Source organism: Somniosus microcephalus, chromosome 4, assembly GCF_052327205.1.
Source record: "Somniosus microcephalus isolate GS21.2 chromosome 4, FLI_Smic_1.0, whole genome shotgun sequence".
In the NCBI taxonomy this organism is placed as follows: Eukaryota; Metazoa; Chordata; class Chondrichthyes; order Squaliformes; family Somniosidae; genus Somniosus; species Somniosus microcephalus.
In genome coordinates this window covers 322,533,519-322,549,384 of record NC_140990.1, presented here as the reverse complement: position 1 = coordinate 322,549,384, position 15,866 = coordinate 322,533,519, and the positions used below count along the sequence as shown (strand labels likewise).

Genomic DNA, 15,866 nt, shown 5'->3' with positions numbered 1-15,866 from the left:
TTTGTCGTAAGGTAATTGAACACAGCAAGATCCCAAAGGCTGTAATGAGATGAATGCTCAGGTAATCCTTTCTTTGCTGGTGTTGGTTGAGGGTGGAATGTTGGCCAGGGTACTTAATCTCAAAGGTTGGCTGGTCTGTCGGTGGAGACTTTACTTCTGCATTCCAAAGCGTCAGCTGTGGCTCAGTGGGCAGCACCCTCGCCTCTGAGTCAGAAGGTTGTGGGTTCAAGTCCCACCCCAGAGACTTGAGCACAAAAATCTAGGCTGACACTCCAGTGCAGTACTGAGGGAGTGCTGCATTGTCGGAGGTGCCGTTTTTCGGCTGAGATGTTAAAGCGAGGCTCTGTCTGCTCTCTCAGGTGGATGTAAAAGGTCCCGTGGCACTATTTCGAAGAAGAGCAGGGGAGCTCTCCCCGGTGTCCTGGCCAATATTTATCCCTCAATCAACATCACTAAAACAGATTATCTGGTCATGATTACGTTGCTGTTTGTGGGAGCTTGCTGCGCACAAATTGGCTGCCGCATTTCCTACAACAGTGACTACACTCCAAAAAGTACTCCATTGGCTGTAAAGCGCTTTAGGACGTCCGGTGGTCGTGAAAGGTGCTATAGAAATGCAAGTCAGTCTTTCTTTATTGGGATGACCAGTGAGCTTTTAATGGTTCTTTTCTAAGCCGTCCAATGAATATCTGGTTAAGAATGGGATTGAGTTTCAGCGGGGGTGATGCTAGGGATGTTACAATTGGCCGCATCCACCGTGGCTCGGATGGGTTTGGTGGGGGGTGCGGAGGGAGAGGAGAATAAGCTAAAGGTCCTACTTCTGATACTATCCAGTGCCCCCTGCTGGAAATGTCATACTTGTGGACACTGAGTGAGGGCGGGATTGATCTCTGATGTGATGTCAGGTCGAGCTGCCAACGTTCTCTGAGCAGAACGATGGGGCCGAATGACCGTTTCCTGTTCCTAACACTAACGTCTCCCAGTCCCGCAGAACGCCGCAGGTCGGCTCACTGCCACGCTCACCTGGAATTTCATTGTAGAGACACCGCTGGTACTGGGTGCTGTTTCCCACGCATTGCGCGGCCCCTGGATTGAGAATCTCACACCGGCGACTGCGAAACTGTGTGTCTTCCTCATTGCACAGACTCCATTCAGTCCACACTGACCAACCACCTTTTAAAACAGAAGATCACGTTTTTAATTCCCAACGCAACTGAATCCTTCCTCTAATATAACGCCAGGTTTAAAAAGCCTTCACTTAGCAACTTCTCATGTCTCTCGGGAGCATCTGAAAGCGCTTCACGTCCGATGAATTATTGGCAAGTGTCGTGATTATTTTTATGTTAGGCAAGGAGTCAAAATTTGGTTGGCAGAGCAGTAATTGAACAACGTGAGGCCTTCAAAGAGCAGATGTTTTGGAAATGTAACAGACACATTCCCACGAGGGGGAAAGGAATGGCATCTTATGTTCTTATCCAAAGCTAGAGCTCCCAGGATGGCAACAGATATGGGCTAGAAATTCGTCTCGGGCGGAGGCGCAAAACGGGCCGTATCGGGTCGGCCGCCCGTTATACACAGCGCCCGATATTCAGTTCCATTGGCTGCAAATCCCAACTTTCCACCTCAGGGGCAAGAGTGCTGCCAATTCAACAAAGCTGACGTACATATGCTAAACTCGGGCCGTTGAGACCAATTTCAACCAATTGCACTCTATGCAGTGCCAGGCAACTCCGCTGAAACACAAAGTGGTGCCAAATAAATGACCACGCTCACCCACAGCGCCTTTCCCACCCCCCAGTTAGAGTTTTCTGCCTTTCACCTCTTCTATTTAAAATTTGTTCTTGGAATGTGGGCAAAGCCACGTTATTATTGCCCATCCCTCGCTAAAAGAAAAGATTTGCATTTAAGCCCCCTCCCCACTCCCAGTGTCTTACTTTAGTATTGATCAGGATGCCACCAAAGGAGGAGGCGGGAACAGAGGAACCATCAGAAGATTTCTCTATACAAGGGATGGTGGGGGGGCGCGATACGAAGAGAAATTAGAGAGGAGCGGTTCAGAAGAGGAGAGAAATAAATGGCAGACAGAAATAAGAGAGAAGCAAAGAGTCTGAAAGAGGACACGAGTATGGGTGAAGAGACAGATCGGTAGAGAGACAGACACAAGATTGAGTGGAGAGAGATCAGTATGCAGATATGCAGAGACAGTTCAATAGATAGAGGAAGAAACAGTGAGAGGCAACAGCAGACAGACTACTATGGCAAGATGTAGAGCCAGAGAGATTCAGTTCCATTGACTGCAAACCCCAACTTTCCGACTCAAGAAACAAGAGTGCTACCAATTCACCAAAGCTGACGTACATATGCAGCTGAGACCTTTCATTTCAACCAATTATCCCCTCTGCAGTGCCAGACAGCTCCGCGGAAACACAAAGTGCCGACTGAGTGACGGCGCTCACCCACAGCTCCTTTTACACCCCCAATTACAGTTTTCCCCCTTTACCTATCGCCCCTTCTATTTATAATTTGTTCTTGGAATGTGGGCGGCGCTCGCAAAGCCACGTTATTATTGCCGATCACAAGCTGAAAGAAAACATCTGTGATGTAAGAAAACTACTAGGCACTTGGTCTAAGCATTAAACGAAGCTTTAATCAACTGTTTTACAACATGGAGGTCTAGTTGTGTCCTTCATTAGTTCCTGTTAAGAATGTCCTGCGTAAGCTGGGCCCGTGCCCGAGTATTTATACTATCCCTGGACAGCGCCACCCGCAGGCTGCTCAGTATTATTTCATAAGTCTTTCTTTCATGAATGACTGATTCATGTCAATTTGCATTGAGAAAGAACCTTTCACAAGGACGCCCCAAAGCACTTCACCGCCAATGAAATACTTATTGTAGGAAACGCATCAGCCAACTTGCGCACAGCAAGCTCACACAAACAGCAGCGTGACCAGATAATCTGTTTTTAGTAGGGACAAATAGTGGCCAGGACACCGGGGAGAACTCCCCCTCTGCTCTACTTTGAACTAGCGCCGTGGGATCTTTTACGTCCACCCGAGAGAACAGACCTCTGTTTAACGTCTCATCTGAAAGACGGCACCGCCGACAGTGTGGCACTCCCTCGGTACAGGCACTGGGAGTGTCAGCCTAGCATTATGTGCTCAAGTCTCCGGAGTGGGACTCGAACTCACAGCCTTCGGCCTACAGAGGCGAGAGTGCTACCCACTGAGCCAAGGCTGGCAGCTTGCCCCGAAAAGGAGGTGGTGGGCCTTCATCTTGAACTGCTGTAAAAAGTAAAACTTAAACAGAAAGCAAAGGTCAGCATAAACCCAGAATGCGGGCAGCCGTGTCATGGGTTTGGATTTATGCTGATCTTTGGAGTCAAAACGTTGTGGGTTTAAGCCCCCTCCCACTTCCAGTGTCGTACTTTAACCAAAGGACATTGGTGTTGCCTGGAGGTGGGAACGGAGGAATCATCGATTTCGCTATACAAGGGATGGGAGGGCGGGGGGTGATACACAGAGAAATTAGAGAGCAGCGATTCAGTAGAAGAGAGAAGCAAGAAATAAATGGCAGACAGAAATAAAAGAGAAGCAAAGAGATTGAAAGCGGACACGAGTATGGATGAAAGGACAGATCGGTAGAGAGACAGACACAAGATTGAGTGGAGAGAGATCAGTATGCAGATACACAGTGACAGTTCAATAGAGACAGGAAGAAACAGTGAGAGGCAACAGCAGACAGACTACTATGGAAAGAGGCATAGAGAGAGAGGCATAGAGGGAGAAGAAGGGAGAGAGGCAGAGAGAGAGAGGAAGGGAGAGAGGCAGAGAGAGAGAGAGCCAAAGATAGAGAGAGACAGAGACAGAGATTGCTAGAGACAGAGGGATCCAGAGAGAGAGTGTGGTAAACCACTTTTATCGTTACACTATAGTTATCACTGTTGTATTGTTATCACCGTTATCACTGTTGTATCACGATACGAGGTCGCCTCTTGTCGCGCTGTTATACCTGGGCTGACCACCTCCGACTCCGCCCATGGCTCCACCTACCTGCCCAGGTATAAAGGTAGTCGACTGGCTGGTATTCCTCCTTGTTGGACCCGATCACCCACGAGGGTGGGCTCTGTTATTTAGTCAATAAAAACCTTTAGTTACGTTCCTAACTCGTCGCTTTTTATTGGACGAATTGATAGGTATATCAATTTTATTGACTAAATTTTAAAGATGTCTACTACTGGCCAGCCAGAAGCCCTCCCAGAAGCACAGCCACACCAGCCGGCTTGGCTGCAAGCCCTCAAACCACCGTACCTGGATCTAAACCCACAGGCAGCAAACGCAGCCCTCAACTTCAAACACTGGCTGGACTGCTTCGAATCCTACCTGGAAGAATCCGGCGCCCCGCAGAGATCCAAACTAAGACTTCTGAACGCCCAAGCGAGCCCGAGAGTATACGCACTCATACAGGACACGACTACGTACGAGGCCGCTATCAACCTACTGAAACAGCAGTACCGCAGCCCGGTAAATTACATGTACACCAGGCACCTCCTAAGATCCCGCCCGCAACAGCCAGGAGAGTCTGTAGCTGAATTTTTACGGGCGCTAAGAGCACTCGGCAGGAACTGTGACTTTAAAGCGGTGACGGCTGTTGAAAATACGGAGGATAATATCCGCGATGCCTTTGTGAAAGGCCTACGGTCCAACTACTCACGGCAAAGACTGCTTGAAGCTAAAGACCTCGACCTGGACAAAGCTGAAGCCCTCGCTCTCTCCCTGGAGGTGGCCCATCAGGACCAGGAGGCGTTTTCCAGGTACTGCTCGCGACCCTGGGACTCGGGCCCGACCCCTATCGCAATACCCTTTGCAGCGCCGCCCCCGGGACCTACCTCAGCGTCGGCGTCCCGGACCCGACCGGGCCCGCCACCCCCGGTACCGGCTCCGACATCGGGCACCCGCGATCGGGCCGCCGGCTGCTTCTTTTGCGGCCAGGAGAAGCACCCGAGGTCGCGCTGCCCAGCCAGGAACTCTACCTGCACAACTTGCAGGAAGAAAGGCCACGTCTCTAAGGCCTGCAGGAGCGGATCTTCAGAGGCCAGCAGTGCCTCATGCGAACTGTGGGGGCGGCCATCTTCTTTCACGGCAACTGAGGCCAGTATCCCCACACGTGAGTCATGGGGGCGGCCATCTTTGATCAAGGCAACCGACCCCAATAGTGCCTCATGTGAGTTATGGGGGCAGCCATCTTCTCTGCCATTTTGTCCTACCTCGTGGGAGACGCCATTTTACCCACCACGCCCGACTGCCACCGGGCCCCCGGACCCGACGACCGCCTCGCCCGCAGACGACAACGACTCGCTTACCTACACGCTAGCCTCCGTCACTCTGGATCAAGCCCGCCCACACCACCTGTCCAAGTCGATGATGGACATCAAAGTAAACGGCCACGCCACGACCTGCCTGTTCGACAGCGGAAGCACGGAGAGCTTCATCCACCCCGACACGGTGAGCCACTACTCCCTCCCTGTCCTGCCAACGCGCAACCGAATCTCGATGGCATCGAGGTCCCACGCCACGGACATTAGCGGCTACTGTGCTGTGACCTTGTCGGTTAAGGGTACAGAGTATAAAAACTTTAAACTCCTCGTCCTCCCCCAGCTCTGCGCTGCCGTCCTACTAGGGCTGGACTTCCAATCCCACCTCCAAAGTGTAACCCTAGCATACGGTGGACCCCTCCCCCCACTCACAGTCGACAACCAGCGAAGGTTAAACCGCCCACCGCGTAACACCTGCAGCCTATCCACCCTCAAGGTGCCGCCACCTTCCCTGTTCGCTAACCTCACCCCCGACTGCAAACCCGTCGCTACCAAGAGCAGGCGGTACAGCGCTGGGGACAGAGCTTTCATTAGCTCTGAGGTGCAGCGTCTCCTGAAGGAGGGCATCATCGAGGGGAGCAACAGCCCCTGGCGTGCCCAGGTCGTGGTCGTTAAGACCGGCGATAAAAATCGCCTGGTCATCGACTACAGCCAGACCATAAACAGATACACCCAGCTGGACGCATACCCCCTTCCCCGCATATCTGACATGGTCAATCAGATTGCACAATACCGCGTATTCTCGACCATCGACCTTAAGTCGGCCTACCACCAACTCCCTATCCACCCCGAGGACCGCCAGTACACCGCCTTCGAGGTGAATGGGCGCCTATACCACTTCCTTAGGGTCCCCTTCGGTGTCACCAACGGGGTCTCGGTCTTCCAAAGGGAGATGGACCGGATGGTTGACCAGAACGGACTGCAGGCCACATTCCCCTACCTAGATAACGTCACCATCTGCGGCCGCGACCGGCAGGACCACGACGTGAATCTGGAGAAATTCCTCCGTACAGCCCAACGGCTGAACCTCACCTACAATAAGGAGAAATGTGTGTTTAACACCTCGCGCCTTGCCATCCTTGGCTGTGCAGTAGAGAACGGACTCATCGGCCCCGACCCCGAAAGAATGCGCCCCCTCATGGAGCTACCCCTCCCCCACTGTCCAAAGGCTCTGAAGAGAACCCTGGGGCTCTTCGCCTACTATGCCCAATGGGTGCCCAATTATGCGGACAAAGCCAGGCCCCTCATGAAGTCCACATCCTTCCCCCTTACGGAGGAAGCGTGCGCAGCCTTCTCCCTCATTAAGGGAGACATTGCCAAGGCCACTATGCATGCAGTGGATGAGTCCATCCCCTTCCAAATCGAGAGCGATGCATCCGACTTCGCCCTAGCCGCCACCCTTAACCAGGAGGGGAGACCGGTGGCCTTCTTCTCAAGGACCCTACAGGGCCCTGAGATCCGACACTCGTCGGTCGAGAAGGAGGCCCAGGCGATTGTGGAGGCGGTACGACGCTGGAGGCACTACCTGGCAGGCAAACGATTTACCCTCCTTACCGACCAACGTTCGGTCGCTTTTATGTTTAATAACAAGCTGAGGGGCAAAATCAAGAATGACAAGATCTTGAGGTGGAGAATCGAGCTCTCCACCTACGATTATGATATCTTGTACCGGCCAGGTAAGCTGAACGAACCCCCCGATGCTCTGTCACGAATTACATGCGCCAGCGCGCAAAGTGATAGACTTCAGACCCTCCACAACGACCTCTGCCACCCCGGGGTCACCAGACTTTACCACTTCATTAAGGCCCGCAACCTGCCCTACTCCATCGAGGAGGTCAGGACCATAACCAGGAACTGCCAGACCTGCGCCGAGTGCAAACCGCACTTCTTTAGGCCGGACAGAGCAAGCCTGATCAAGGCCACCCGCCCCTTCGAGCGCCTGAGCATCGACTTTAAGGGGCCCCTCCCGTCCTCTGACCGTAATGTGTACTTCCTCAACATTGTTGATGAGTACTCCCGTTTCCCCTTTGCCTTCCCCTGCCCAGACATGACCAGTACCACGGTCATTAAATGCCTGAACGACCTCTTCGCCTTGTTCGGGTTCCCAAACTATATACATAGTGACCGGGGCTCCTCTTTCATGAGCGAGGAACTCCGTCAGTTCCTACTAGCGAGAGGTATTGCAGCAAGTAGGACCACCAGCTACAACCCCCAAGGGAACGGCCAGGTGGAAAGAGAGAACGCGACAGTATGGAAGGCCGTCCTCTTAGCCTTAAAGTCTAAGGGCCTCCCAACCTCCCGCTGGCAGGAAGTCCTCCCGACAGCGCTGCACTCCATCCGGTCACTACTTTGCACTGCCGTTAACGCCACCCCCCATGAACGAATGTTTGTTTTCCCCAGGAAGTCGACTACGGGAACCACTCTACCAACCTGGCTGACCTCTCCGGGGCCCGTCTTGCTGCGAAAGCACGTGAGGGCCCATAAAACAGACCCCCTGGTCGAAAGGGTGAACCTCCTGCACGCCAACCCCCAGTACGCCTACGTGGCTTACCCAGACGGGCGGGAGGACACTGTCTCCTTACGAGACCTCGCACCCTCGGGCACTCCGGAGACACCACCTTTACCCCCCCCCACCACCCCCCCAATTCCAGCCCAGGTAGACGGCATGCCGGAACCCCACGAGCCTTCGCCGACCACGCAGACACCAGCACTAACACCGGATAATGCAGCACCGCCGCTGCGACGATCGGAGAGGCTTACGAGGCCTCCGGACAGACTGACATACCAGAACTGGTAGTACACTTCACCCCGCCGGACTCAAATCTAAACAAGGGGTGAATGTGGTAAACCACTTTTATCGTTACACTATAGTTATCACTGTTGTATCACGATACGAGGTCGCCTCTTGTCGCGCTGTTATACCTGGGCTGACCACCTCCGACTCCGCCCATGGCTCCACCTACCTGCCCAGGTATAAAGGTAGTCGACTGGCTGGTATTCCTCCTTGTTGGACCCGATCACCCACGAGGGTGGGCTCTGTTATTTAGTCAATAAAAACCTTTAGTTACGTTCCTAACTCGTCGCTTTTTATTGGACGAATTGATAGGTATATCAGAGAGCGACAGAGAACCAGAGAGAGAGCGACAGAGAGAGAGAGCGACAGAGAGAGCGAAAACAAGCACAGGACAGCCAGCTAATGAGACATACAAGTAAACAGAGAGAGTGAGATAGTCAGACACACCAGGGAAATAAAACAACAAAGAGAAAAAGAGAAAAGATATTCCAGACACAATGGGCCGAATGGTCTCCTTCTGTGCCATAAATGTCTATGATTTAACCTTTTCCCCCCCTTGTTTACGGGGCTGAACACGCAAACAGTCACTGCTCCAACATTGCTCCTGTTGCCTTTTGCTCCGAGTGCAGAGAACGATTCACGACCAAATCCGTTCTGAACACACCGGGCAAATTGACCGTGATATTCAGCAAAGCCTGGTCACAACCCAGGAGCGCTGGGGGATGTGACAGGCAATCACAATTGATTTTTAGCAGCAGCACTGCTGGCTAGACTGCATATTTTAAGAACAGGAAGAAAGCGCATGTGGGTATCCATTTATCCAATTACCGGCCTCTTTCTGCTGATACGAGAGGGGAGTTTCTTGGGCATAAATCTTAATTAACGAGGGTAATTTGGAAAAGCATCTCATTATTTCTAATAACGCACTTTGAGGAGGGAGCACTACAGCTGTCGGCTCGCAGAGTTTCAAGTCACTTTCTTGAAGTTGCGCCCTGCTGTGTTCAGCGTTTGGTTTACAGACATCGGCTGCGGCACAGAGCACAACGGGGTTCCTTGTCGCCGACCCTTTGATGGTCCCAGCTGAGGTTCGAAAGCCTCCGCACCGGGGAGGGGAGGGGGGAGAGGAGGAGGGGAGGGGAGGGGAGAGGAGGAGGGGAGGGGAGGGGAGAGGGGGAGAGGAGGGGAGAGGGAGAGGAGAGATGGGGAGGGGAGGGGGGGAGAGGAGGGGAGAGGGAGAGGAGGGGAGAGAGGGCGAGGAGAGGAGAGGAGGGGAGAGAGGGAGAGGAGAGGAGAGGAGGGGAGGGGGGAGAGGAGGAGGGGAGGGGAGAGAGGAGGAGGGGAGGGGAGGGGAGAGGGGGAGAGGAGGGGAGAGGGAGAGGAGGGGAGGGGAGAGAGGGAGAGGAGGAGAGGGGGAGAGGAGGAGGGGAGGGGAGAGGAGGGGAGGGGAGAGGAGGGGAGGGGAGAGGGGAGGGGAGGGGAGGAGAGGGGAGGGGTGGGGAGAGAGGGAGGGGAGAGGAGGGGAGGGGAGTAGAGGGGAGGGGAGAAGAGGGGAGGGGAGAGAGGGAGGGGAGGGGAGAGGAGAGGAGGGGAGGGGAGGGGAGGGGAGAGGGGGAGAGGAGGGGGAGGGGAGGGGAGAGAGGGAGAGGAGGGGAGGGGAGAGGAGGGAAGGGGAGAGGAGGAAAGGGGAGAGGAGGGGAGGGGAGAGGAGGGGAGAGGAGGGGAGGGGAGGAGAGGGGAGAGGAGAGAGGGAGGGGAGAGGAGAGGAGGGGAGGGGAGGGGAGAGGAGGGGAGGGGAGGGGAGAGGAGGGGAGGGGAATGATGAGCAAGCAGCAAACTCCACCTTCGCTGCACGCTCGCCCGTCACGTCTCCAGGATCAGCCACGATACTCATCGAATGGGCGGAACAGGCTCAAAGGGTTGAATAGCCCACTCTTGGTTTCCTATGTTCCGAAGCGTAGAGGGTGGATCTAAGGCCGACTCCGGGATCACTAACGGCCTCTGTCCTTACACCACATCAGGCAAGAAGAAGAAGGAAGAAATTGCATTTCTATAGCGCCTTTCACAACCTCAGGATGTCCCGAAGCGCTTTACAGCCAATGAAGTACTTTTTGAAGTGTAATCATTGCTGTAATGTAGGAAAACGCAGCAGTCAATCTGCGCACGGCAAGCTCCCACAAACAGCAACGTGATAATGGTCAAATCATCTGTTTTAGTGATGTTAGTTGAAGGACAAATATTGGCCCAGGACACCGGGGGATAACTCCCCTGCTCATCTTTGAAATAGTGCCATGGGATCTTTTATGTCCACCTGAGAGGGCAGACGGGGCCTCGGTTTAATATCTCATCCGAAAGACGGCACCTCTGACAGTGCAGCACTCTCAGCACTGCACTGGAGCGTCAGCCTGGATTAATTGCTCAAGTCTCTGGAGTGGGACTTTGAAACCACAGTCTTCTGACTCCGAGGCAAGTGTGCCACCCACTGAGCCACGGCTGACAGCGGAAACCCTCAACACCGCCGTACAGAGGGGCGTGACCAAGTTGGTCCACTGGCCTCGGATTTCCACTAACGGTGCCAGGCAGAGGCCAGCCACATTGCCACAGAATAATCACAGTGCTACTCTCAAATTTCTCCTAGCAGTTTCATATTGTCATTGGGTGGTGTCTTGAGGACAGATTGCTGGCCGTCCCAACAGCTGGAGTCTGTGCGCAGGGTGGCTAAAGTAAATGTTGGTCCCTTAGAGGATGAGATTGGGAAATTAATGGTGGGAAACATGGAGATGGCAAAAACGCTGAACAAATATTTTGTATCAGTCTTTACGGTAGAGGACACTAAGAATATCCCAACACTGGACAAACAGGGGGCTCTAGGGGGAGAGGAGCTAAATACGATTAAAATCACTAAGGAAGTGGTACTTGGTAAAATAATGGGACTTAAGCCGGATAAATCCCCTGGACCTGATGGCTTACATCCTAGGGTCTTGAGGGAAGTGGCGGTAGGGATTGTGGATGCATTGGTAATAATTTTCCAAAACTCCCTGGACTCAGCAAAGGTCCCGGCAGATTGGAAAACTGCTAATGTAACACCTTTATGTAAAAAGGGTAGTAGGCAGAAGGCTGGAAACTATAGACCTATAGACCGGTTAGCCTAACATCTGTGGTTGGTAAAATGTTAGAGTCCATTATTAAGGAGACAGTAACAGGACATTTGGATAAACATAATTTAACAGGACAAACTCAGTATGGTTTCATGAAGGGGAAGTCATGTTTGACAAATTTGCTTGAGTTCTTTGAGGAAGTAACATACAGGGTGGATAAAGGAGAACCAGTGGACGTAGTGTATTTAGACTTCCAAAAGGCATTTGACAAGGTGCCACACAAAAGATTATTGCTCAAGATAAAAAATCACGGGATTGGGGGTGATGTTCTGGCGTGGGTGGAGGATTGGCTCTCTAGCAGAAGGCAGAGAGTTGGGATAAATGGTTCATTCTCAGACTGGCAATCAGTAACTAGCGGTGTTCCGCAGGGGTCAGTGCTGGGTCCCCAACTCTTTACAATCTATATTAACGATTTGGAGGAGGGGACCGAGTGTAACATATCAAAGTTTGCAGATGATACAAAGATGGGAGGGAAAGTAGTGAGTGAGGAGGACATAAAAAACCTGCAAAGGGACATAGACAGGCTAAGTAAGTGGGCAGAGATTTGGCAGATGGAATACAATACTGGAAAGTGTGAGGTTATGCACTTTGGCAGAAAAAATCATAGAGCAAGTTATTATCTTAATGGCAAGAAACTGGAAAGTACTGTAGTACAAAGGGATCTGGGGTTCCTGGTGCACGAAACTCAAAAAGTTAGTATGCAGGTGCAGCAAGTGATCAAGAAGGCCAATGGAATGTTGGCTTTTATTGCTAAGGGGATAGAATATAAAAACAGGGAGGTATTGCTGCAGTTATACAAGGTATTGGTGAGACCGCACCTGGAATACTGCATCCAGTTTTGGTGTCCAGACTTAAGAAAAGACATACTTGCTCTCAAGTCAGTACAAAGAAGGTTCACTCGGTTAATCCCGGGGATGAGGGGGTGGTCATATGAGGAGAGGTTGAGCAGATTGGGACTCTACTCATTGGAGTTCAGAAGAATGAGAGGCGATCTTATTGAAACATATAAGATTGTGAAGGGGCTTGATCGGGTGGATGCGGTGAGGATGTTCCCAATGATGGGTGAAACTAGAACTAGGGGGCATAATCTTAAAATAAGGGGCTGCTCTTTCAAAACTGAGATGAGGAGAAACTTCTTCACCCAGAGGGTGGTAGGTTTGTGGAATTTGCTGCCCCAGAAAGCTGTGGAAGCTACATCATTAAATAAATTTAAAACAGAAATATATAGTTTCCTAGAAGTAAAGGGAATTAAGGGTTACGGGGAGCGGGCAGGAAATTGGACACGAGTCTAGGTTCGGAATGGTCATGGCCCTGGCCCTGTGGGTAGTGGAGCGGGCCCAGGGGCCGTGTAGCCTGGTTCTGCTCCTACTTCTTGTGTTCTAATTCTGTGTTAGATTTCAGGAGATGGTTTTATTCCTGTTCCTGGCTGGGGTGGAGATCGCCTTTACAGAATAATAATCATCATCATAATCAACTTTATTGTCATTGTTAGTGCACAAGTGCAGTACAACGAAATGTAGGCTTGCGGCTCCTGAGAGTGTACATTTAGATTAAGACATTTAAACATTCAACATTCATTTGGCTTGTAATACATTAACATAAACATAACCATAATAAAGTGCATTGGCAGATGTGCAGGCTTTAGAGTTTATTTGTGGAGTTCAGTAGGATGTCAGCCCTGGGAAAGAAGCTGTTCCTAAATCTGGTCGTTCGGGTGCGAATGCATCTGTAGCGTCTCCCAGATGGCAGGAGGGCGAACAGACTGTGGCTGGGGTGGGTAGGGTCTTTGATGATGGACCGTGACCTCCGTAGACAGCGTTTCTGGTATATGTGCTCTATGGTCGGTAGCCGGGTGCCGGTAATGCGTTGGGCAGTTTTGACTACCCGCTGCAGGGCTTTCCGGTCATAGTAGCTACAGCTGCCATACCATACTGTGATACAGTTTGTCAGGATGCTCTCTATTGTGCAGCGGTAAAAGTTAGAGAGGATCAGGGGTGACAGGTTACATCCCTTCAGCCTCCTTAGGAAATATAGGCGCTGCTGGGCCTTCTTCGTCAGAGAGGAGGTACTGTAGAAAATATAGGGACAGAGTGATCTCCTGGAAGAGTTTCGATCGCCTAGATGGGTTGGAGAGGAATTTCCCAGATTTTTTCTCCCAAATTGGCCATTGGGTTTTTTATCTGGTTTTTCGCCTCTCCCGGGAGATCACATGGGTTCGGGTGGGATGGAGAGTGAAAGTAGATTTGGGGTTAGGATCAGATCAGCCATGATCTTATTGAATGGTGGAGCAGGCTCGAGGGGCCGATTGGCCTACTCCTGCTCCTATTTCTTATGTTCTTATGACTCGGGGGGGGGGGGGGGGTGGGCGGTTGGGGTGATCTTAAAGAGAGAGGGTCCCTCCCAGAGAGAGGTCCAGAACAAGGGGGCATGACCTTAAAATTAGAGCCAGGCCGTTCAGTGATGTCAGAAAGCTCGTCTTCACACAGAGGGTGGTGGAAATCGGGAACTCTCTTCCCCCAAAAGCTGTTGAGGCTGAGGGTCAATTGAACATTTCAAAACTTAAGATTGACAGATACTTGTTAGGCAAGGGTATTAAGGGTTACGCAACCAAAGTGGGTAAATGGAGTTAGGATACAGATCATCCATGATCTAATTAAATGGCGAAACAGGCTCGAGTGGCTGAAGAAACAGCGTCCATACCAGATGGCCAATGCAAGCCTTGGGTTTAAATGACAAGAGATGAGGGGCTGGGTGGTACAGTGGATTAGCAAACTCTTCCTACACCTCTAGGACCTGGGTTTTGATCCAGCCCAGATGGATGGGTGAAAGGCTTTTCTCTCTTTGCTGTTTGCCCCTGTACGCAGTGAGTTCGGGTCTTCTAATTCCAGTTCCAGGCTGGGGTTGGGCCTGCTTCTAACTGAACAGCAATTGGCAAAAGGTCAGCAAAGATGGCCGGTGTTGAAAACGGGAAATATCACCACTGGCGTCGAGAGAAGTTGCCCTTCTGAGGTTTGGATTCAGGTGCAGGGCAGTTGTCTGCATCGACCTAGTCCTGTACCTGACCTGGGACAGCTCAGTATTGACACAGTAGTAACATAGAAACAGGAGTAGACCACTCTGCTGTGGACTCTACATAACTCTGTGTAATTTTAGAAGCCAGGACTGGTGGCATGTTGGCAGGCGGAGCGGGAAGAGAGAGAAACCTTGATTAAAAGGTTTGCTCTTTTGGTGCTTCCCCTCCCTGTCACTGCTCAGTGAGTTTATCCAGCGGGCAGCTGTGCCATGCAAACCAGTAAGGACTCGTGTTGCCCCCTCCTCTCCTCTCCTCCCACCCTTGTCTGTCAGATTAGCGGATCACAGGCCAGGAGGAGGACTGCTGCAGTTGGTGTCGGCGCTCCGAGTATGGAAGGGGTTAAAAATTGGCCAGGGTTCCCGCTCCTGATTGCTATTCAGGGACCAGACCTGGGAATGCACATGTGATGCCCCCCACGTTTGGATAGCCTGCTGGATTTCACTTTGCGCGTCAATAATAACCAATTACAGGAGTAGGCCATTCAGCCACTCGAGCCTGTTCCGCCATTTAATTAGATCATGGATGATCTGTATCCTAACTCCATTTACCCACTTTGTTGCGTAACCCTTAATACCCTTGCCTAACAAGTATCTGTCAATCTCAAGTTTTGAAATGTTCAATTGACCCTCAGCCTCAACAGCTTTTGGGGGAAGAGAGTTCCAGATTTCCACCACCCTTTGTGTGAAGGCGAGCTTTCTGACATCACTGAACGGCCTGGCTCTAATTTTAAGGTTCTGCCCCCTTGTTCTGGACTAACCCAACCAAATAGTTTCTCTCTATCTACCTTATCAACTCCTTTGATCATCTTAAACACCTCAATTAGATCGCCCCTTAATCTTATATACGCAAGGGAATACAGGCCTATTCTACGCAATCTGTCCTCATCATTTAAACCTTAGTCCCCGGGTATCATTCTGGTGAATCTGCGCTGCACCCCCTCCAAGGCCAGTATATACTTCCTGAGGTGCGATGCCCAGGACTGAATGCAGTTACTCCAGGGGTCTAACCAGAACTTTATATAACTGTAACATAACTATGTACAGTATTACACCGCTATGTATTGCAGCCTCCTTGAGATAAAGACCAACATTATGTTAGTCTTTTTAGTTGTTATCAAATCCTTTAATCACTTCAAACACCTCAATTAGATCACTCCTTAATCTTCTATAGCCGCAGGAGTACAAGCCTAGTCTGGGCAACCTGCAAAGTGTTCCAATCCCTCATGAGCACAACAATTCACCAAACAAAAACCTTTGCAAGAGATGGTTTTATGACCATGTAAGTGATCCTCTAATTCTGGCCACTTGAGCATCCCTGATTTTAATCGCTCCGCTGTTGGCGGCCGTGCCTTCAGCTGCCTAGGCCCTAAGCTCGAATTCCCTCCCTAAACCTCTCCGCCTCGCTACCTCTCTCTCCTCTTTTAAGAGGCTCCTTAAAACCTACTTCTTTGACCAAGCTTTTGTTCACCTGTC

At 51.4% G+C, this 15,866-nt stretch overlaps 1 protein-coding gene across 4 annotated transcripts in view; it reads right to left on the bottom strand.

The window, feature by feature from the left end:
* Window positions 1–15,866, bottom strand: part of sema5ba (sema domain, seven thrombospondin repeats (type 1 and type 1-like), transmembrane domain (TM) and short cytoplasmic domain, (semaphorin) 5Ba) — a 423,201-nt gene that overhangs the window by 15,012 nt on the left and 392,323 nt on the right. For all 4 annotated transcript variants that reach the window (XM_085986838.1, XM_085986837.1, XM_085986839.1 and 1 more), the window contains one exon: window positions 1,024–1,173. In XM_085986838.1, coding sequence (XP_085842964.1) covers window positions 1,024–1,173 — 150 coding nt within the window. The remainder of the gene's footprint in view (window positions 1–1,023; window positions 1,174–15,866) is intronic.